The 24,615-nt window shown below is 39.7% G+C and overlaps 1 protein-coding gene across 3 annotated transcripts in view; it reads left to right on the top strand.

Annotated features, from left to right (window-relative positions):
• Positions 1 to 24,615, top strand: part of tmtc2b (transmembrane O-mannosyltransferase targeting cadherins 2b) — a 224,486-nt gene that overhangs the window by 119,373 nt on the left and 80,498 nt on the right. For 2 of the 3 annotated variants that reach the window (XM_072269329.1, XM_072269330.1), the window contains 2 exons: positions 7,708 to 8,530; positions 8,639 to 8,753. In XM_072269329.1, coding sequence (XP_072125430.1) covers positions 7,708 to 8,530; positions 8,639 to 8,753 — 938 coding nt within the window. Of the gene's footprint in view, positions 1 to 94; positions 114 to 7,707; positions 8,531 to 8,638; positions 8,754 to 24,615 lie in introns of those variants that run through there. The other variant, XM_072269331.1, reaches the window with a different exon arrangement.

Raw genomic sequence — 24,615 nt, 5'->3', positions numbered from 1 at the left:
AATATTTATGCTTTGCTCTGGATCTGGCTCACTGCCTACCTTCCCTCTCCTCACCATATCTTTGCTCCATCAGACATTCAGTACTGAGTCCACTAGCGGAGCAGGTCTAATCTGTAAGTACTTAACCTCCAGCTTGCCTAAGAGTTCAGTGTTTGATTGGACATGCTGAGCAGCCAGCAGCATGATTCAACTCAACATGTGTTCTCATCAGAGTGAACTGCAGACGTGATGAGTTCAAAATGGAAATGCTTGCCAGTAAGTGACTGGAAAACACTTTATTCTGCATTCTGTTCCTCTGTTTCTTTCTCATTCACCGTCAATGTTCTGCTGTAATGAAATGGTCTGCAAGGATGGCACTCAGAACAAACTTTTTTACTATACTTTGGTACATGTTACAAGATAGAATAATAATTTTTCTCTCCACCATGGTAAATTTAAAGGTAGTATGATAAAAAAAGAACCCAGTAAATTTCAAGAGGATTTGTGACATGGAATTGTGTACAGCCTAATATCATTTTATGGACATACAATCAATCTATGTATTTAAGCTATCATATGTATTTATATTTATATTTTATTATTATTGTGTTCTTTATCTTTAGTGTTTTTTTCCTACTGCATTGGATCCAGAGTAACAATTATTTTGTTCTCCTTACACTTGTGTGCAGGAAATGACATTAACCAATATTGAATCATGAATTGAAGGATTGTGTGTTCAAGCCAAAGGTCAATAAGTTCTTGTATTCATGTAGAACCTCCAAGAGAACCACAACCTTGTGGTGGTTTGGGGACTTGCGTGCCTCAATGACCCAGAGAGCTATGTTGGCTGGAGTCAGGGCTTTATGCTTTGGCTGTTGGTAGGGTCACTCATGCCAAACAGTTCAAAGGGTAGAGGACTGACTAAGAGTGGTCCACTGGCCCTCCTGGTTTGGGGGTTCAGCTCAGGGTTAACAACTCTGACTGGTAAAACAAAATTGTTACAGAAACAGAAATGAAGAATCCTTTATATATCCGAGTACGACTGTATTTCTGACCTTCCTCCTGGGACTTGCATGAATGACAGTTAACCGGGAGAAAGCTACTGACGTGATGAAGGAAGCCCTGAACACCATCAGAGATGGAAGATCTTCACAGCTGCCCAAATGCCAGCAGAGTAACAGGCAGTAAACATACATGCAGAAATTAATGATTTTGTGTGGGATGCGGAGGAATGAAGGAAAGGTATGATCTCACTGAGTGGCAAAGCAAGCTTCATAGTCCATTGGCGTAGTCTGAGATCTTGTTATGTTCTCAAGTCACTGTGTTACTGCTAGAGATGGAACAGGTATGCATGGATGCAAGGTCGACTGTTCATTCTTTTTGTTTGTTTTATTCCAAATTATCACCAGCATACCAAGGTAGGTTCCTCAAAATATTCATGGTATTTCTGTGTCTGACCAACATGTTATTGCATTGGTTACATTGATAGCTAGGAGGGCCATTTTGTTGAAGTGGAAGGATACATCAGCTCCCACTTTGTCACAATAGTTCTCTCAAGTGATGCTATGTCTTAGTTTGGAGAAAATTAGAAGTCGAACCTTTGAACCTTTATTTGATTTTGAGAAAAGATGGGGCTCATTTGCTCGTTATTATCATTTGTTAATTGATATAATTTTTCCATGATCTAATTGTATATGTTTTTAGTATATTTTCTTGCTGGCAGTTTGATGTTTATTTTTAGAAGCTTTTTGTATGACACATGGCTCCGGGGTTGTACACCTAATGGGTTCCTTTTTTTTTCTCTCACTTTTCTGCTTAGTAGGTTTTTTTTTGTTATCACAAAATTTTTTTTTCAATCTTTAAGATAATGTTTTTTTTGAGGCATTGTAAGTATTGTTACTTCGATGTACTCATGTTATTTTTCCTGTATATAACAATAAAAAGATTTGAGAAGAAAGCATACCAAGGTAGTGTAACAGTTAGCATGACACTATTACAGCGTAGGTTGTTGAAGTTTAGAGTTCAAATCTGACTCCGTCTGCAAGGGGTTTGTATGTCCGCCCTGTGATAAGTGTGGGTTTCCACCAGGTGCTCTGGTTTCCTCCTGTATTCCAAAGACATACCAGTCAGTAGGTTAATTGGTCATTGTAAATTGTCCTGCGGTTAGGCCAGGGCTAAATAGGTGGCGTGGTTCATTCAGCCAGAAAAGCCCAATCTGTATCTCTAAATAAATAAGTAAGTAAGTAAATAAATAAATAAAGAAAGAGAGTCAGTCATCCAGAGTATTAACATATAATGTGAAGGCAGCAGACCCAACACCATCCCCTGTGGAAGACTTCTGTTGGCAAATATTGACAGTGCTGAAATTTTGGGCTCGGTACTAATTGTACTGGTTAGTCAGTTAATTGATTATTGGAAACTGTCCTGCGGTTAGGCTAGGGTGAAATAAGTGGGTTGCTGGGCAGTGCAACTTGTGAGCTGGAGGGGCCTGTTCTGTGTTGTATCTCTAAATAAAAAAAAAGATAAAAATTGCAGGCTAAATCATAAATATATCTGGGATATGAGGTGGGGAAGGTAATGGTTGCATAAATAATCCAGTTGCATGAGGATCACTGAAATAAAAATATCACCATACATCAAACAATGATATTCTATGCAGAACACTTAAATAAATACCCGAACAATATTTCATTGCCTTACCGTTTAAAATGGCAATATTTTACATTGCAATTCAGTATTTTACGATTAAGAGTATTAATGTAAAATGCAACAGCAATATATCAAATACATGATTATACTCACCGTCACATGAAGTGCCAAACCTTCAAAGAGGTTATCGTGATTATTTGGCCTACATCTGCATGGTCCTTATGTATAAATAAAGTTAAAATAAATCTTTGCACATGTATTTGCCATAACACATGAAAATAAAATTTACTCTTTGAACTTATCGAGGCAATCTGTGTAGGCAATTAATAAATTTTTATGCATAGTCTATGCTGGCCTAGGTACCACTTACATTAAGATAAATTAGTTCTGAATATCAAAGAGACAGAGTAATTTCTGGCTATTCTATTGGCACATCATCAAGTCAAATTCTTCCTATCCTTTGAAATTTTTGCCTGTTTCATAAGAATTCTGGTTGCATAAGTACAAGATAAACAAGAATTTTTGTATTGAAATTTGTGTATATCATCATGAAAATTTGCATTCCAAGACATATATACAAAGGACTCTCTGTTACTGCGGCTTGAATTGTTCAACATTTGGTTTAGATCTGGCTTTGTCAAGCTATTCAAACCGAGCATTGTATATCGTTTGCTCTATTTTTACACTTGGCTTTCATGAATCAGATGCATCGCTGTTGGTTTTCATGTACAAGATAAATTATTATACATTATTAAGAATGTTCCAAGTACAAGCTGTGGCTGACAAGTCATTTCCTGACTGTCATCAAACTGGAAACTCAAGGCGTTTCAAAGAACTAAAATGAAATGAACTTAAAATTAGGAAGTGGAAAAACCAATTGTGGGGTCAATACAAACTAATATGACCCTTTGATCAATAGCAGAGATGAAAAATACTACCCATCTTGTCCTATGTAGTTATGATACTTGGAGCCATAAACCATTATAGCATAGAAACAGGCTCTTTGGCCAATCTAGTCTGTGCCAAACAATTATTCTGCCTAGTCTTATTGACCTGCACCTGGACCATAGCCCTCCGTATCCCTCCTCCCATTCATGTACTTATCCAAACTTCTCTTAACCAAAGTTCTCTTAACTGTTGCATTCAAACCTGCATCCAATACTTCCACTGGTAGCTCATTCCATACTTGCACCACCCTCTGAGTGAAGAAGTTCCACTTAAATATTTCAACTTTTACCCTTAACCTATGACCTCTACCTCTTGTTTCATTCAGTTAATCTTTTTAGTCCTCTAATGCATAAACTTAAGTTCTAAAGTGAAGCAGAAATATTAGTAAGGGTCCAAGTTGAATTATTTAAGGGGGTTCCTTCTTCCCAGCCCTTTACATTTCCCACCCACCTGACTTCACCTTTCACCTTGCAGCTAGCCTCATTCCCCTCCCCCCCCCACTTTTTTATTCTGGTGTCTTCCCCCTTCCTTCTCAGTCCTGAAGAAGAGTTTAGGCCCGAAACGTTGACTGTTTATTCATTTCCATAGTTGCTGCCTGACCAGCTGAGTTCCTCCAGCATCTTATGTAAGTTGTCTGGATTCCCAGCATCTGCAGACTTGCTTGTGTTTATGAAAAATTAATGAATGAACATTTATTAAAATCAGTAATTACAATTAGTTTTATAGAAATATAGAAACATAGAAAATAGGTGCAGGAGTAGGCCATTCGGTTCTTTGAGCCTGCACCGCCATTCAGTATGATCATGGCTGATCATCCAACTCAGAACCCTATACCAGCTTTCCCTCCATGCCCCCTGATCCCTTTAGCCACAAGGGCCATATCTTTTTTTAGTTGTATAGTTTCTGTCAGCTCTTCCAGCTTGCACAGATCTACAGTGGGGATGACTATTCAGTTTTGAGAGATGGTATTTCACAAGAAATATCAGTGTTGCAAAGAGAATTCATGCTATTAATTCCTCAGCATTATTTGTTTGTGCTGACAAGGCTGATTTAGATTTATTTTGGCAAGATAATTGTCCCATCCATAGGTTGCCAGCTACTGAGTTCCATTGACTGCTGCCATGTGTTTAATATTGTTCTCAGTATCGTCTATCCACACAGCTGGACCAAGCAGGCCTCATGGGGCAAATTCCCCAAAAGCCCCTGCAAATGCTTCCGTGTATAATTACAATTATTTGCATCCAACACCACCGCCGCCATTCAATATCCGAACGAACCCTGCATTCTTTAAGGAGGACTAATCCGCTCCTGCATGCATCTTTGATGTAATATCCAGCTCACTGATTCAATGTAATCAAAGAGGCAATCACTTGCAATTTTCTCATGAGATATTTAGATCCAGATTGCAAAGAAAATACTGCACATGTGAAGATCTTGCAGCTGTACCAATAGTTTTAAATTAGAAGATGTAAATAATCGTTGCTGTCAACCTCATGATGAATTACAATGCAGATGGCACCTAGAATAGAACTTGTTCACTACATAGGGCAAGGATAAAATGTTTGAAGGTTTTTGTGATTCCGGCAATGGTGTCAAAATTGATTTTTAATATCAGTGCCAAGTGGGTCATATTGAATCACTCGCTCCCATTATACCTTGTTCCATTCCTCTAAATAGAAGGCAGAATTGGGTGCGTGGCTATAGATTTGCTATCATCCATTTTGTGATATCAACCTATATTATTTCTCATGGCTCACCGAGCCCATGCAGGCTACTGGCAAAGTCCAGCTCAGAGCCAGAATTGGAATCAGGTTTAATATCACCGGCATATGTTGTGAAATTTGTTAACTTTGTGGCAGCAGTACAATGCAACCCATAATAATAGAAGAACAAAACGATGTATTACGGAAAGTATATGTGTTAAATAGTTAAATTCAATGAGTAGTGCAAGAAATAGGAATAAACAAAAAAGTAGAGAAGTAGTGACAATAAGAAGCAGGGTAGGAGAATGGATGATTATCTGAGAGAGACCAGTGTACCAGGATATAAGTGGAAAAGCTCTGAATGGACATTGAACCTATGAACACTACCTTACTACTTTTTTATTTCTATTTTTTGCACCACTTATCTGATTTAACAATGTAACATATATACTTATTATAATTCAGGTGTTTTTCTTCTATTATTATGTAGTACATTGTACTGCTACCACAAAGTCAACAAATTTCATGACATATGCTGGTGATATTAAACCTGATTCTGGGTTCAACGTCCATTCAGAGATTAGGTGGCAGAGAGGTCCATTCACAGATTGGAATACAGAGCTCTTCTACTTACTTCCTGGTACACTGTTTTTCTCTCAGATATTCATCCATACCCCTACCCTGAGTCTCCTACAGTATCTATATCAGAGGCAATTTAGAATGGCCAGTTAACCAGCCAATCAACAAATCTGGATGTGGGAGGGAAACAGAGCCCCCAAAAGAAGCCCACCTGAGCACAGGGAAACCCGCAAACTCTACACAGACAGCATCGGAGAACAGGATTAAATTAAACTCCCTGGAACTGTAAGGCGGCAGTGCTAAACTGGTTGATCATTTTATTTTGAAGTGGAGGAATATTTAATTAAGTTTCTTCAGCAAACAGAAACAAATTATCAAGCAATGAGCCTGATAAAGAGGAACGCGGAAGTTAATCCAACTCTAATTACAACAGATAAAAATTGGCTCAAAAATAGCACCAATTTTTTTCCAATTTATACTGATATTTGGAAATATCTTCCGGAGTATTTGTGGTAGTTCATTTTTTAAAAAGTGTCAAATTTGTTATAGAAAGAATAGTCTCTTCTAACAACATTATATCAAACAATTTATCCTTCATTTTATTTCGCCTAAGAACTTGACTTAAAAGTATGTTATACTGTATTGGAGAAGTCTTGAGGATGGGTCTGATGTCTTGGGGGAAAAAAAAACACTTGTGTAAAGATCTATTTACTGGAGGCAAAGAGAGAGAGAGAGCTAAATATGGGCAACTGGTACCAGCTGAGGTGGGCACCCCAGTCAGTATGGATAGGTGGGGCTGAATGGCCTGTTGTGTGCTGTGTCTTTCATGACTGTGACTCTACGGACATTAGAAATGTTTTTTGAGTGTATCTCCCCATGAGTAGAGAGTCAGGACTGCTCTGTGTCCATATAGTCCGGAAAAAGTTGAATCTAGTGTGCTGACTTCCTCAAATGCACAATCAGTTACATACTGTAAATATCTAGCAGTCACAAACACGAGAAAATCTGCGGATGCTGGAAATCCAAGCAACACGCACAAAATGCTGGAGGAACTCAGCAGACCAGGCAACATCTATGAAAAAAAATGCAGCCGACGTTTTGGGCCAAGACTCTTTGGCAAATCGAATCGCTGAAGGGTCTCGGTCTGAATCGTTAAGTGTATTTTTCTATAGATGCTGCCTGGCCTGTCGAGTTCCTCCAGCATTTTGTGTGTGTTGCTTGTATACTGTATCTACCAGTCACTATTTATAAAGTCACGTATGATTAACAAGGTACACAGTATGTCGTCAACAGGTCAAAATTACAAATTAAAGGTAGCATGAAGTTATCAGATTTATTTGTTGAATAAAAGTGAAGTTAACTTTAAAGAAGATATTTTCTTAATACTTAATGTATTTTATCTTCCTTAATGTCTTCCTTTTAACCTGTTTTTTCTATTCTTTAACATTAAATTTATAGTTTGTAGATATGAATAACTACTCTATGTCCTTCCAACATTTACCGATTTCACTTCAGATAGATAGCATTTGTAGACTACTTTTTAATGAATTGAAATTAATTATTTAATTATTTTTTTCAATGTTTTGTTGAGGGTTGCTCTCTTTGGAGTTCTCCAATCTGTTTGGGATTTATGTCGTATTGTTAAGGTCACTCAGAGTTGATTTTCCTGGAAGACAATGCAGTTTTATAGCAGGTTTCCTCTAACATCAGCATTTTTAGACCTTAGTTCAATAAGCTGTTTCAACTTTTGCATAGGTTTTAGAGTTTGTGGGTTTCTTTCCTCAGAGTGGCAAATAAGTGAATCTTTTTATGTATTTTCTAACTAACTTTTTGTTCTTTTCTCTTGCAGAGGCAGCTGGCTTCCCTTTTGATAAGGGTGGGACTATTGGCTATCTGGGGTGCCATTCTACTAGGACTTCGCCTATACTGGATGGGTAACAAGCCGCCAAGCTTCTCCAATTCTGACAACCCAGCAGCAGACTCAGACAGCCTGCTTACACGCACTTTGACCTTTCATTACTTGCCAGCAGCAAATCTCTGGCTGCTACTGTGCCCTGACACAATGAGTTTTGATTGGTCGATGGACGCTGTGCCATTGATAAGAACGGTTGGTGATTGGAGGAACCTGCACACTTTAGCACTCTTCGTCGGACTGCTGCTCCTCATCCACACCAGCCTGAAGGGTTCTCCAGAAGACAGGGTTTGCAATGGGAAAGCGGTGATGAATGGCAAACAGAATACAAATGGGCACAGCTGCCACTCAGCAATGGAGCATGGAAACAACGGACAGGGTGTTTATTTTGTACAACAAACCGATCATTTTTTAAAGAATGATTTAATTCAGGGTCTACCAACAGCGCAGAACATATTAATTTTCTCTTTATCACTGCTAATAATACCATTCCTGCCTGCTACCAATCTTTTCTTTTACGTCGGTTTTGTGATCGCAGAGCGAATCCTTTACATTCCAAGCATGGGATTCTGTTTACTGGTAACTCTGGGCATCAGGACCCTTTCTGTCAGAATGAAGAAGAAAGTCTTAAAGCACTTGGTTTTATATGCAGCCATAGCTTTGGTTATTTTATATGGGTTGAAAACGCTATCAAGGAACAGAGACTGGCACGATGAGGAAATGTTATATAGATCAGGGATAAAAGTGAATCCAGCTAAAGGTAATCACATTTTGTCCTTAATCAAAATGGATCTTGATGTTACGATGAAGTGTCTCATTTGAATGAATTCTAGCAACAACTTGAACAACTGCTTTCTTTTCCTGGCAGCGTGGGGTAACCTTGGGAATGTTCTGAAAAGCCAAGGGAAAGTTCTGGAAGCTGAAAAGGCCTATAGAAATGCCTTGTACTATCGTAGCAACATGGCTGATATGCTTTATAATTTGTAAGTATGCATGACTCAACAGCTGGCCTTTTTCCTAACCAGGTCAATTATAAAAGTTGCAATGAAAGGCACTATTGATCTATTTGTGTGACACAGATATTGTTTACTGGTACAATGAATTGCTGTAGCAGTGTTAAAGTAATCCTGTTCTCCATCCTGCTCAGAAAGCAGCATTTCTTCATGACTTTCCTGAACAGAAACAAGTTCCCAACTGCATTAATAGTTTATTAAAATCTCAAATGTCTCCTCAGTGTTGCACAAAGCACGTTTGCAGTTTAAGCTCCATTAAGAGCATGGCATAATTGGTGAAAGTAAGTTTGAAATGAGCAAAGAAAAGAAGTGCAGAGAAGATCCTTAATCCTTTTACTGTGAGATGCATTTTGTAATAAATGCTCTTTAGTTACGTGGGGCTCTGTCGCTCAGGACGTTGCAGTTGTTCAGTTTTCCTTGCTCTGTATTAATTCAGTCCAACACGTACCATGGGCTTCTCTTCATCACAGCCAGGCAGAGTCTGTAAGAACTCGGTATACTTGTGCCAATGGTTGCCTGAAAATATGATCAGATTTCACTTTCAGTGAAATAAAATTCTTGGAATTGTACAACATAGTTAGTCAGCAACTGAAAAACCTCATGCCTCTTTGGTTAAGTAAAATATTCCCCACAAACCCATCCCCGATAATGATTTCTATGTTCCACAGTGTCAGCACTTCCTTCAGACCTTTGTTCACCTCTGCTGGCTTCCTAAATGTGTTATGTAGATACATAGAATATAGTTGATCACTTAATCAAATTCAGTTGGAGAAAATATTTTATTCAAGTCTTCCTCCATTTCTGTTACGTCCATTCTCTCTGGCAAGTGGAAGTGATGAGTAACAATCAATAAGATTATATTATAGCTTTCATAAGGACCAGATATGCTGGTTTCCACTCCACAATATTGACTGCTAGGAATCATGGTTGGGATCTGATAGCCAAGTCTGATTTTGAGCAACAGACAGTGAACGTATTTACAGGTACATTGATTTTGTGGATTAAAGCAGCCATAAGCCAAGATAACTCTTTCACGTTCTTGCTGAACTGAAGTATTCCACACTAAGGAGTGAAAGTCCAAAATTTGTTTGCTATTCCTTTCATTAAAAATGCTTTTTTTCATCTAACTGCGAGGGGTTGGTCAAGATCAGGGAGCATGATGATTTGTCTAGTAAAAAGGTCTTCACCTAAATCAACTGCCTATTCCCTTCCTTCGATGCTGACGGACCTGTTGTGTTTCTCCAGGTTCCAGAATCTGCAGTTCCTTGTGTCAGCACCATGATTTAAACTGACCTGCTTTCAGTGGGATGGGTGTTGCTGGATCAGAATGCACCAGCACGCACAATTGTGCCCAAGCACACTTGCATGCACATGCATATAAAGGTTCATACATTCACTCACTCACTCGATTTTGTGAAGGCGTGTTCACACAGACACTACATGCAAACGGATATGCATGCACATCCATCAACACACACATGCTTCTACTGCTTGGGGGGGAGGGGGAGAGAATGTTTTCTGCTTGATCCAGTTGATCTGTTGCTGCCTGTCTTCCCTTTTCTTCCAGCGTAACCAGATAGATTCTCCAGATCCATGATCGCCTCTGCCCCACCCATGCCTTGCCTTTGTCATTCTTCAGCACATCAAGGAGGAGTCCTCTTATCTCATGAGTTTTCTAATCTCCTAAGCAACACTCACAAAATGCTGGGGGAACTCAGCAGGTGAGGCAGCATCTATGGAAATTAATAGATAGTTGACATTGATGAAGGGTCTCGGGCTGAAGCATTCATTGTGTATTCCTTTCCATAGATGCTGCCTGACCTGCTGAGTTCCTCCAGCATTTTATGTGTGTTGCTTTGGATTTCCAGCATCTTCAGACTTTCTCATATTTATGATCTCCTTCCTGATTTCTGATCTCCACAAGACACAAACTATGAATCTCCCTAAGTATCACCACAGCCTTTGATAGGACTCATGGGAAACTAATATTTTTTGTGGATTATCCAACTATAAGACAGTTTTCCCATCTGCCTCGGAGCTTAAACTGAATCCAAATAATTTGGTTCAAGAAGAAGCATATGACCATCAACATCTGCACTGACATTGCAAAGGTCAAGTTGGCTCCTGGATAGCCCTTTGAATCATTTGTACCCCCTTGCATTATGCTGGCCGGTGGTGTAGTGGCTTTGAGGCAGGTGGTCCCGGGTTCGAATCTGGCTGCCTCGTTGCACGTTTTCCATCCACGCTGGGTTGAGCATTTAGCTAGCAACTTGGCCATGTTAAAAAACAGACAAATGCCAAAGAAATGGCAAGGTTGATGCCCAATGTGCCCCAAGACGTGGAAAGGAACAACAACCCCTTTGCAATGACTATACACTTTGGCGTTTCACTGTTATTTCTTTAGAAATTATATCAGGAAAGTTATCAGATCCGCAGGATCCTAGAATTAAAATTAATCTCTCTCCACTCTAACCACATTATAATCTCAGAAGAAAATGCATGCTATAAGCAATTTTTCCGGCGTTATTTATTTTGTGGGCATTGTTGATCCTTGGTGTAAATTATAGGCTTTCAATTGCGATTAAAAGAAATGTGACTAAACGTCCGTGCATTTAAACCCTGTAAAGTAAAAACAGTCATGCAGGGCATAATTACTGTTAGTTTCCTGAAGGAATTGGAATTATCTATTAATTGTGTTGAGCTTCTCAATTTACATCACCTTCTATTTATGAACTGTGGAAACTCAAAACAGATTATATTTCTTTAAAAACAGATTCAGATATTGTGTTGTTTCCTTGGTGAACGCAGGCGGGATTCACATTGAGAAATTGCATGAGAAACTGTAGTTTGTAGATTACAAGCTCTTGCCAACTCCCATCATTGTAAGAGGAAGCTTATTTGTGTTTCAAGTCATGGACAGAATTCTCCAGGACCTAATCACATTTTTTAATGGAACTGTCGACATGCCATTAGTTTTATTTGCACCATACTTTTGTTTCATGGAAAATTAGTGATATGGTTAGTGTGTGCCAATGAAATTTAGTTAATGAAATATTTCAAGTGTTAAGGATGTAGTGACTCCTTGAAAACAAACTAAAGGTCACTGAGACGCTAAGTGAAGAAATGTCACACATAGTTGGACGCGCTTCCAACTAACCGAATTGCAATTCGGAAAAGTACATTTTTGATTCTTTATTACAAGCCAACAATAAAATCATTCAACTCTTCCGTAATTCATACGAAACAAATAAGAGTGTAATTGGATCAAATTCAAACAAGAATGAGCTGGTCAACAAAAAATATATGCTCCCTACTCACCCTCTCTGTGCTGCCGAAGGGGTAAACAGATGGCTATATTAGTTCATTTTAACTGGCACCCAACACCACTAATCCATGTAACAAATTACCGTAACCCAGAGTGAGGATAGAAAATACAAGTACAATACAGACAAGCAATAAATAGATACTTGGCTCCAACAGAGGAATTGCACAGAGTTTACACCAGTGAACCTACTGCTCCAATAAGCTTCCTCCCATTTTACTTGATTCAGTTCTTTTTTCCTCAGATATTTATCTAAGTGCCATTTAAATGCATCCATGTTATTTGCCCCAACAGGAAGTAACAAGTTCCATATTTTAAGACCATAATACATAAAAGAATTTGGCCATTTGACCCATTGTCTGTTCTGCAATTTACTCACATTAACAGTTAATTACTGTGTTAATGATTGAAGTCAGATTATGTCACGATGATAGGAGTTTGCTACAATATTCTATAGAACAAATAATTTCTTTAGCCACTTCAGAAAATTGTAGCTGCCACTATGCATTTTTATTATAATTAATACAGAAAGAATTCAGTCTGTTTTGAATGATAAATGCAAATAATTTATTATCATGTTGAAATAATTAGTGTTGCTGTCAAAAAGCTCTGAACACTAAGTAATCCTTGTAGTGATTTTCTGATGCTTACATTAGATAAGCAATCAATAAGGTGTGAGGGTTGCTGAAGCAACTAGGAGACACAGTCCTCACTTAACAATAATTTTATGTACTAGAGTTGCAGACTCTCCAGCCTGCAGACACCTTCCCTGTCTGTCAACAGAGATCCCACTGATAATAAATTCATCTCACCCTTCTGACCATGAACGTTGGCATCTTGTTTCATGAACTCATATTTATTTATTGAGATACAGTGTGCAATTGGTCCTTCAATCTGCCCAGCAATCCCTTGATTTAATCCTAGCCTAATCACAGGACAATTTACAATTTCCTATTAACCTACAAACTGGTATGTCTTTGGACTGTGGGAAATTGGATCACCCAGAGGAAACTCATGTGGTCACAGAGAGAACGTACAAAGTCTTTAAACATTGTGGCGGGAATTGAACCCAGGTCACTAGTACTGTAAAGTGTTGTGCTAACCTCTATGCTATCATGCTGTTGCATGTAACCCAGTGAAACATTGATTGCCCATTTATCTCCATAGGTGTTGCTTGCCCTATTGAGTTTGCACAGTTTGTGCGTAGTGACCGTTCTATCAGAATCAGAACCTGGATATTATTTTGTCATTTACCATGGAATTTATTGCTTTACAGCAGCAGTTCAGTGCAAGATAAAGCTTAGTATAAATTGCAGAAGTGGCTGCGTGACCTTGGCTTCACTAGAAGTGAGATTAAGTCAACCAGCAGGGCTGGAGCTGAGACAGCAGAGAAAGGATCAGCATGGGTGTGGACCAAGTATGTCCAGAGGGGCAGATAGTCAGACAATGTATACATATCTTGCAAACCCTTCAGTAGTTGCATAGACACCTGAAGAGCGGACTATCTGTTGGATGGAAGTGACCAACAACTCTGATAGAGGCAGATGCCAAGTTTTTAAGCTCACCAGTGGAAGCTGGTGCTTTAGCACTGCTGGCCCACCACCTCGAGGGAGTCTTGATCATAAGCGGGCCGAAACTCCTGAAGACAGGTAGCAGGTCAACTGATGATCCCACTGGTGATAGCACAGGACAGTTAACATCTTAGTCCACGTGTATTTTCAATTCATGCAGAAATAAATAAATATATAGCAAGAAAGAAAAAATAGAGGAGGTACTTATGGACGACTTTGAAGATTCAGTTCTGTTTTTTGTACGTAAACACATTTCACCTATTGATTTTAGATATTTGTTCTGTGTCTGTGAACAATTTTCAGATTCAGATTTAATTCTTTATCACGTATACATCGAAACATACTGTACAGTGAAGTGTGTCATTTGTGTTAACAACCAACACACCTATGGGTGTGCCGGTGGCAGCCCTCAAGTGTAGTCACGCATACTATGGCACCAACATAGCATGTCCACAATGTTCAGCAGAATAACACAATAACTCATCTCCTTCTACCTTAGGCCACAAACTTATCAATCACCTCGATGAGTTATTAACTTCAAACTTTCTGCATAATCACTCAAGGAGTTGAACTGCATGTGCATGTAATGAGATTCAGTGGCGTTTAAGAGATTGTATGTGGACGCTGTGAGGATATTTCTCCTTTTAGGATAATCTGGAACTAGAGGGAAATAAGGGATAATGGGCCTTTTGACCCATTGACTCTGCTCTGCTCTGCCATTCGATCACGTCTGATTTATTATCCCTGTCAACCCCACTCTCTTGCCTTCTCCCCATAACCTTTGACACCTTTACAAATCAAGATCCTATCAACCTCCACTTTAAATGTACCCAACGTCTTGGCCTCCACAGCTGCCTATGGAAACGAATTGCACAGGTTCCCCACTTTGCAGAACGATGGTCCAGGCTCAAGGGATAAATTAACCTGCTCCTACACCTATTTCTCATCTTTTATTGTTTAAAAATAGTCACAAGAGCCCATGAGCTTCACTCTAATGTACATATATATTCCAAGAAGTTCCTTGGTCATATTAAATGTAATTAGTAGGATGTAAAAGCAGTTTTGCAGAAGCCAAACTCACCATTTTGCCACTGTAAACATTGATGCTATAAAACACAAATCTCACCACACCAAGTACTGTTTATCTCTAAGTATAGTCATGGTTTAATGTGCTGGCTTCTGTTCTACAAACAGTTTCACTGGGAGTATATGTGACAAAACTCAAAATCTATGTTAGTACTTTTAAGAAAATATACAAACGCGCCACCATATGTTGTACAGTGGCAGTTTTGTTTATATACAAGAACACTTGTCATTTATAGAACTTCATTAGTGCACCAAAATAACATTCCAATGTCCAGTACACATGGGTGCATAATGAAAATAAAAACGGTTGTTGGCAACCCACACTGATAGTAATTAGATAACTGACTTCATTTAAGGAACATCTTACAGCAAGTTGGACCTTAGGTTATTCACAGTATGGGTGTTGTCTTTGCTGTTGTCATTGTTGTATAGTGGGGGAATCTAGGGCCAGAGGGAACAGCCTCAGAATAGAGGGACGTCCATTTAGAGCAGAGATGAGCAGGAATTTCTTTAGCCAGAGAGTGGTGAATCTGTGGAATTTGTTGCCACAGGCGGCTGTGGAGGCCAAGTCACTGGGTGTATTTAAGGCAGAGTTTGATAGGTTTTTCATTAGTCAGGGCATGAAAGATTGCGGGGAAAAGGCAGGAGAATGGGTTGAGAGGGAAAATGGAACAGCTGTGAGAAAATAGCAGAGCACACGATGGACCGAATGGATTAACTCTGCTCCTATATGTTATGGTCTTATATTATTTATTGTCTGTACCGAGTTGTCCCTTAGTTTAGGAGGCAGTTAGGACACAACAGGTTAGAGGGTCCAGGTCACATGTAGGCCAGACCAGCTGAGAATGGTAGACAGTGACCACAAAGGTCTGGTAGGTTCATGCCTACTGGTAATGAAACTATGTTTTTTAGACTTCGAATTTTATTTATTACTTCAACTTAATTTCCCTGACTACCAAGATGAGATTGGTTTCAAATCTGGTTTTCTGGAATTATGTTCCGGTATGTGAACCATTTTGCTAACATGCCTCAGAACAATAAAAAAGCTGTGAGACTTCAGAAATTAACTCTGGAGCTCTGGACTCCAGCAGCTGCCAGTGGTGGAATGGTTACATACACAGATGTGCAAGAGTAAGCATCAGGGGAACACATTTGGCTTGGAAGATTATAAGGTGGAAAGAGGCAAGGTCAAGGAATACTTTTAAAGGAAAGGAAAAATCATTTAATTTTGGAACATAACTTGACCAGCAACCTCAATGCGTACTGGGCCTCAAGCAAATCATAAACATGAGAAAATCTGCAGATGCTGGAAATCCAAAGCAATGCACTCAAAATGCTGGAGGAACTTGGCAGGTCAGGCAGCACTTATCGAAATGAATAAACATTTGACATTTTGGGCCGAGACCCTTCTTCAGAAGCCCTGATGAAGGGTCTCGGCCTGAAATGTCGATTGTTTATCCATTTCCCTGGATGCTGCCTGACCTGCTGATTTCTTCCAGCACTTCGTGTGTGTTGCTTTGAACTTCATGGAAGTTAGCAAATAATTTCAACTTTCAAAGTTCAAAGTAAATTTAATATCAAGGTGCATACATGTCACCATATACTTCTCTGAGATTCCTTTTCTTCTGGACACTCAGAGTAAATACAAAGGATCACAACAGAATCCATGAAGAAACACACACAACAAAGACAATAAACTGTGCAAATACAAAAATAAAAAGAAACTAAGCAATAATAAGTAAATGAATAAGCAAACAAAAATATCAAAAAAATGAGTTGCAGAGTCCTTACATTAACAGAATGAAGAAATTCAAACCTAGGTTTGATTTAAATATATATCAATAAAAAAAAGAATGAAAGAAAACTTTATGTAACACAATATTTTACCTTTCTGACACATTCTGGATTACTTTAACCAAAATGTAAACACCAATGAGTAAACCTCCATTATGTGTTGTTGAGCAAGTACTCTCAGGAACAATAAAAGTGTTTCATGTTTATTTTCTACTAATACAGTGATTTATATTTTCTTTATTAACATTTATAGGGATAACCAAAATAATGAGAATGGGCTTTGGTTATTTATTTATATGTTTGTTTATTTATTGAGATAAACTGTGGAATTAGCTCATCCAGCTCTTTGAACCACACCATCCAATAATCCCCTAATTTAATCCTAGTTTAGGGTTTCCCAACCTTTTTCAGCCAAACGCCTTGCAAAGCACTTTCATACTTGCCAATGCCTCCTAACACCACTCTTCGGCACAATATACTTTCTGGTGCCGCCATAGTGTAAAAATATTTCTACCATATGCTAACAGAATAAAAATTATTCTGCTTTAAATGTTTATTTGTCATTAAACCTAGCTGTACAGCAGCTTCGATATCAATGTGATCTTTGAGCTTGACGGTTTTTAGCAAGAGTTGAAATATCTGGTTCAAGTTGTGACAGCAAAAGCCTTAAGTCCCCACACGTAACAACATCCAAGCAGATTCTGTTTTTTGTGAGTATGGGGTTCACTGCACTGAAGCCTCATTCAACAAAGTAGGAGGATGGAAATGCAATGAAGAGTAGTTTGGCTCTTCTCCAAAGACCAGGAAACTTCATATGATGGTATAGCCATATACCAGAAAAGCCAACATCTTTGAAAAGCAGTTTTCCTTCTTCATCATTCTGAAGTTTGATAATTTCTTCTTGCAAACTCTCTTCTTGTTCTTGCAGAGAAATGGTCTCCCACCTTACAGAGAAATGGGTTAATTACCCAGTCCAGAATTTCCAGATTGTCTAAATTCTTGAATCAATTCTGAAAATCCTTCTTCAGTGATTGTGGGTGTAAGCAGTACTCTTGTAAATCACCATCTGTGAAAGAGAGCCTTACTTATCATGTGGGGAAACTGTAAGAACATTCTTCTCCCAATGCTTTGCTTATATATTTCCAATTTTCCGATAAAAGTGGACACTGCGCATCTTGCCTGGGTTAAATTGAAATTCTCACCCTATAGTTTCATACTTAAGATGTTCAATTTGTCATACTGATTGGCTAGGTATGCCACATCTCCATGTAGAAGTTCATTGTTGTTTTCCATGCTCTTGTCGACTTTGAACAAAAATTTAACCACGGTGTCAAAAAGATCAAAGAAATGATCAATAAAGATCAAACAAAAATCAAAGGTTAAGCAGCAGTCTTTTGACAGCCAGTGCACTTCAGTGTGAAGAAGCAAGCGTTCAAACTCTTCATTGTTATCTTGCCATAACTAGAGAAATATTCTGCTATTTAATGTGTGAGCTTTAATTTTGTTGATAATAGATATTACAAGATGCATGCTTGAAAAATAGCCACTGCCCGAGGTTTTTGGCTGTGAGATGTTGACGATGAATTACACATTGGATTGCAAGCAGACTTGGAAAGTTTTTTTCATAAATGCCACTAAATCAGCATGGCAACCTGTCATATATGGTATTCCATCTGTTGCACAAGAAATCATGTTCGTAATCAGAATACTTTTATCCCCAATATACATTTTGAGCTTGTTGTAGATTGATTCTCCATTGATATTTGGGTTTTAACTTTATACAAAAAAGAATCTCTTCATAAACTTTTCCATTTTTGATAAACTGTGCGTATGCCATTAGCAATGCCTCGTTGTCTCGCACAGTTGACTAATCCAGTTGTATCCTAAATTCTGTTTTTGTAGCTCTGTGCATAGTTGATACTCAATGTCTTCACTCATTTCGTCAATATGAAGAGCTACAGAGTTATTACTCAGATAACCATTTGGAGAACAGTGATGAGCACTTCTGATACAGCAGGCATTATTAATCTTTCACCAATCGTATGAGATTTTCTACACTTTGCTATCACTTTGGAAACGTTATAAGAAGCAATGAGACCACTATCAAGGTTATTTTTTGCTTTCTTGGCAAATGACTCAAGTATGCAACGCTTTTCAAATGTTTCTTTCATCTTCTGGAACTGAGTAATACCATAAGTAGCCTTTTCAGGGTGTCTTTTACGGAAGTGTTCCTGCAATCTTGATGGTTTCATGGCTTCATTAGACAGTCCAGTATTACAGATAAGACACACGGGGCGTCACTGATCTGACAGGAATGGAATAAAGCCATACTCCAGGTATGTAATATTGTATTGGCACACTTTCTGTAGTTTCTGTTTCTTAGCAGGATTAAAATTCAAGGCTTCACTGCCTTCATATTTATAGAGATCATACCGTAGGTATTTATCCATCATTAACGGAGCTAAATTAAAGTAAAACATTAACACAAACTGGGAATGCCTATTGGATGCCAACAAAGGCAGTGAGTCAACACAGATGGAATGATGGTAGTGGGATGCAAAGGAATGGTGAGGTGAATATGAAGATGATCACAACAGCAAAATTGTGTTGACAAGGATTCGGATTGGAATCTGAACGTTAGTCGGGATAGAGCTGGTGTTCGGCAAGCTACCTTTACACTAGTCCAGTTAGTGCAATTGATCAATCACCTAAGGTCCCATAATCTCCAAAGATGGTTCTTGACCGCACTTATGAAGCCAAGGTCACTTTGAATACCTCAAGAGGAATCCTTGGGGTCAGCAGGTTCACTGATTGGCTCTATTTCACCGTTTGATTCCAACCTGTGTTGTATTGTTGAGCAACCTGTTTTCCATAGATCTGTAGAGAAAACTGAGAGGGTGTGGGTGTACTTGATCTACCATCTGTTAAATTGCATGAACTTGTTCCGTGCTGCAAGTTGGGCACCTTGTCTGTTTGGGTGGTATGGTCGGATGAGATTGCTGAGTTTCAGACACGTTGTGACAACGAGTGCTCACTGCTTGCAGAACCATGGTTCCTTCTGTGTTCCAGTGTCTCAGCCTTTTTTTTTTGGAAGTGCTTGCTGTACTAATGGTCACACACAAAATGCTGGAGGAACTCAGCAGGCCAGGTACAGTCGACGTTTTGAACGGAGACCTTCCACCACCACTACAGGTCTCCTGCCTCAACTTAAGGTGCCACTTACTGCCCCCTCCCCCCAAGAATCTTGAACACCCCGATGACTTCTGTTTCCCCTAATGCCCCTTTAGGACATGTAAACACCCCCATGGGGGCAGTACCGCCCCCATTGCGAATCACTGTCCTAACCTAATCACAGGACAATTTACAATAACCAATTAGCCTACCAACCGGTACATCTTTGGACTGTAGGAGGAAACCGGAGCACCCGGAGGAAACCCACGCAGAACAGGGAGAGTGTAGAAACTCCTTTCAGGCAGCAAATGGTAACATCTTGGACAGTGTACTGTTCTCACTGTTCTTCAGTGTTGCATGAACTCATTCCCATATTGTCCAGCTATCAGGGTATTTTCCTTGAAGGGACTTCATGAACCTTTCACATAAAGTATGTTTTTTATATATTTTAAAGGTTTTAGTGGGGATTATCTGATTCAATGTTACTGCATCATCATCCTGCTCTCATCCAGCCAACAGTTCGGAGGCCCTGTGCCAGCGTGTGTTTTTTTAAACAGCTGCTTCACAAAATCACTGATAATCTTTCCATTAATAGCTAGCCATGAGAACATTTATTTATTTAGGTTTAGATGTGGGTGTAATATAGAGATAAATAGAGAGTCAGTTGCTGCAGCAGTTGTTAAATGACTTCAGTAGTTATCCAGTGGGCTGGACTAAAAATCCATAGACCTGAGTTCAGTGACTATTGAGGCAGCTAAACAACTCAGTTAATAATTTGGAATTTAATAATAAATGCAGTTACGCTCAGTAATTATGACTAAAGCAAGCTGCTGCCCTTACCTGGTCCATGTTTGATATCGGACCCATCAATATGGTTGACTTTCATCAGTCCTAACAAGCCACTTAGGCCAAGGACAGCTCAGGCTGAGCGATAAATACGGGCCTTGCTTGACAACGCATGCATAAATGCTGAAGGAACACAGCAGATCCGGCAGCCTCGATGGAAATAAATAAACAGTCGACGTTTTGGGCTGAGACCCTTCTTCAGGCCTTGCTTGAGATGTCCAGATGAAGATAAAAGAAGGGAAAATTCAAAACTCAATTTCCAAATGAACCTCGTCAATCTCTAATCATGAAGTATAACAAGATGGCACAATGGCTCAGCTTGTAGCGCTGCTGCCTCACAGAGACACTGACTCAGTTTCAACACTGACCTCTGGTGCAGTCTGTGTGGAGAGTGTATGATGTCCCTGTAATAACACTGGTTCTTCTGGGTCCTCCATCTTCCTCCCCCATCCCAAATCCATGATCGGGATTAATCGGTCACATTAAATTGCACTCAATGGGTAGGTAGGGGGTAGAATTGATGGGAGTGTGGGGCAATAGGTTACAGGGGAAATAGTAAAGCAGTGAATGGGATTGCTCTGTAAATCATTATAGATTAGGTGGATTAAATGTCATAAGAAATCATGGAGATATTATAGTTGGCAATTGCAATTGATAGCCCCAGTCAACAGAGCTATGATCAAATATGTTAACTTGTAGTAACCTTAACCCCAGAAGAACTTGCTTAAGTACGCGATGCCTGCAAAGGCAGATTCACTTATTCACAATTAGATAACTGAAAATGATGGGCTTGAGCCTGCACCGGGAAACCCACTGGTACTCAGAGCTCCTTGTGCCATCTTAAAGCAGCACATCTAATGATGCTCCTTGAACCTGCTTGGCGTTTATTTCAGCATATTGTGTTTTTTCAGATTCCCAGCATCTTCAGTTTAATGTCAGAGCGCATTACTGCAAATCTCATGAGCAGACACTAAAACGCTCACATTATTATTTAGTCAAATCAAGGTGCCGACATCCAACAGACCCCCGTTTTCCTTCCTTCAGGGTAGTTGTGGTGGAAAGAAAAAAAAAAAAACAAAATAAAAAGCCTTGCTGATGCTTGGAATCTGAAATGTGAATAGGGACATCACTGGATCTGCTCAGCATGTCAAAACAGGCGAGCTGACATTTCTGAAGCATGTATCTTATCATCACTGGAATCCGTGTAGATCCGACCCTGTGTGTACGACCATGTGTTCTTCCAACCCATGTCTCTTAGGGTTGATAACAACACAAAGAGAGAAGGCAGCTTGGCCCCTTGTGCCTGCTTAGCCATTTGGTAAGACTGTTGCTGATAAAACTGCTGTTCTCTAGTCTTCTGAGTGATTCTCCAGATTGCTTGATTTCCCCTGGCAATCTATTTCTCCATCAACTGGGAGATGGACACTCCATATCAAGAATAAACAAGTGGATTTCAGCTTTCCTGATGTTCAAATTGTCGAAGCCAAACACCAGTTCGTATTGGTTGTTGCCATTCCAGTGAACAATGCAACCAAAGGCAATGTCCTTCAGACAGTTTATGAAACTACTTCTTTCACTTCTTTTACTACTTCTTTTTCAATTATCATTCTGCTACTGTTGGAGCCTGTGATCGACATTTTGGTGTGGTGTTTTCTGGCCAGTTGAGTGATCTAGCAGTTTGCTGTCTCTGACGGAGCTGGGTGAGGTTTTGAGCAGAGTGTGAGGCCTGGAGGCCAAGAAGCCTGGAGACAGGACACAAACTCATGATTGAGTCCACTCCTCACTGATTAACGTGCTGAGGAGGATTGAAATCACCAAGGACGAGGGAGAAAGACAAGCACGTGTTCAACACTGTCTGCCTGCTTATGACTGGTCTCTCTCTCTTTCCCTCTCGCTTGATGCCGCTGGAGAACGGTGCCAGAGTGTTGGGACTTGGGCAAAGTTTAATCAATGCAGTTTGTGGATTGGACGCTGTAGTTTATGTTATGATGTGCTTCTGGTTTCTGGTCACTCCATTTTTGTTGCTATTTTGTGCAATTTTGCCATTTGGTTAGGTCCTTGTGAAGATTTTGACCAAGAGTACAATGGCCAAATGCTTTATGTTACTCAGTGATGGGATGGTGCAAGCTGAAAGTTTACATCCCGCAACAGTTTCCAGCTTTTGTGGCTTACCTACTTGACAGCTTGATTCTGGACTTCGCATTTGAGTACGAGGAAGTCCTGCTGACCCCTATACCATTGAACTTGAACTTTGCACAATTAATCCATAGTTCATTGTATATTGTAGTCCAAGTTTGCTCTTTGAAAGAAAGTATAAGAAAATGTTTAGTTAGAAACATAGAATAGAAACATAAAAAACCTACAGCACAATACAGGCCCTTTGGCTCACAAAGCTGTGCCAAACATGTCCTTACCTTAGAAATTACCTAGGGTTACCCATAGCCCTCTTTTTCTGAGCTCCAAGTACTTGTCCAGGAGTCTCTTAAAAAGACCCTATCGTATCCGCCTCCACCAATGCCGCCGGCAGCCCATTCCACACACTCACCACTCTCCGCGTAAAAAACTTACCCCTGACATCTCCTCTGTACCTACTTCCAAGCACCTTAAAACTGTGCCCTCTCATGCTAGCCATTTCAGCCCTGGGAAAACGTCTCTGATTATCCACATGATCAATGCCTCTCATCATCTTATATACCTCTATCAGGTCACCTCTCATCCTCCATCGCTCCAAGGAGAAAAGGCCAAGTTCACTCAACCTATTCTCATAAGGCATGCTCCCAAATCCAGGCAACATCTTTGTAAATCTCCTCTGCACCCTTTCTATGGTTTCCATATCCTTCCTATAGTGAGGCACAGTACTCCAAGTGAGGTCTGACCAGGGTTCGATACAGCTGCAACATTACATCTCGGCTCCTAAACTCAATCCCACGATTGATGAAGGCCAATGCACCATATGTTTTCTTAACCACAGAGTCAACCTGCGCAGCAGCTTTGAGTGCCCTGTGGACTCAGACCCCAAGATCCCTCTGATCCTCCACACTGCCTAGAGTCTTACCATTAATGCTATATTCTGCTGTCATATTTGTCCTACCAAAATGAACCATCTCACGCTTACCTGGGTTGAACTCCATCTGGCACTTCTCAGCCCAGTTTTGCATTCTATCAATGTCTCGCTGTACAAAGTTTTCCTTTGTATTAGTATTAACTGTGTTGTAAATGAGACTACTATGGAAGGATGTAGAAAACTATTTGCAAAATAAAGATTTAAAAATACCCAGCTATTTAAATCTGTAGGAAGTTCTTCTATTTCCCGTTGAACAGAAATCTTTCCTGAATGGCATCCTTGCAGTGTCCATTAGAAGATATATAATGGGCAGTCTCTGAAGGGTAACGGTGAGAGTGTTGGGATAGCCTGAAGATTTCTTCACTAAAAAAGCAAAAGTAACTTGTATCTGCGATCTATCTTTCCTAATTACTTTTCTGACCCCCAATGAAGTCAGGCCAATCAGTCCACTTCTTGGCATGTTCATCCCTGTTGAGACGACCTGGCGTGTGTTTGTTAAATATGCACAATGAAGTCCCCAGACCAAAACCTCTGAACCTTAATGAAGCTCCAGCCAGCTTTGATAAAGAACACAAGTTGCACAAAGTGCATCTGTTAAAATGAAGTCTTGGGGCAAACATATATGAGGGAGCCTGACAGTGTTTTTATACTCACTTCCTGGAGCACCTCAATTTTATCCGGCAAAGGGATTGGTGGCTCAAACTGAGGCTAGATGAAGGTTCTGTGCTTAGCTGCAATACCAGCCCCAACATCCAGAAAAAGACTTAGAGGCAACCTTGATGTGATTCTTCAAAAATCTCATTTGTATCTGTCACAATGTGCCTCATATGAAGCAAAATAAATGACATTTTTGGAAGCAAAAATGTAAAGCGGTTGGGGGAGGGGTGGAGAGCAGAAAAATTTCAAGAAAAGTGAAGCAATTGTCCCCGTGGAGGGTCAGACACCCTGAGCCAATAGGCTGGTCCTGGACTTATTTTC

The sequence above is a fragment of the Mobula birostris genome, chromosome 9 (genome assembly GCF_030028105.1).
Source record: "Mobula birostris isolate sMobBir1 chromosome 9, sMobBir1.hap1, whole genome shotgun sequence".
Classification (NCBI taxonomy): domain Eukaryota; kingdom Metazoa; phylum Chordata; class Chondrichthyes; order Myliobatiformes; family Myliobatidae; genus Mobula; species Mobula birostris.
This window is presented reverse-complemented; position numbering and strand designations above follow the sequence as displayed.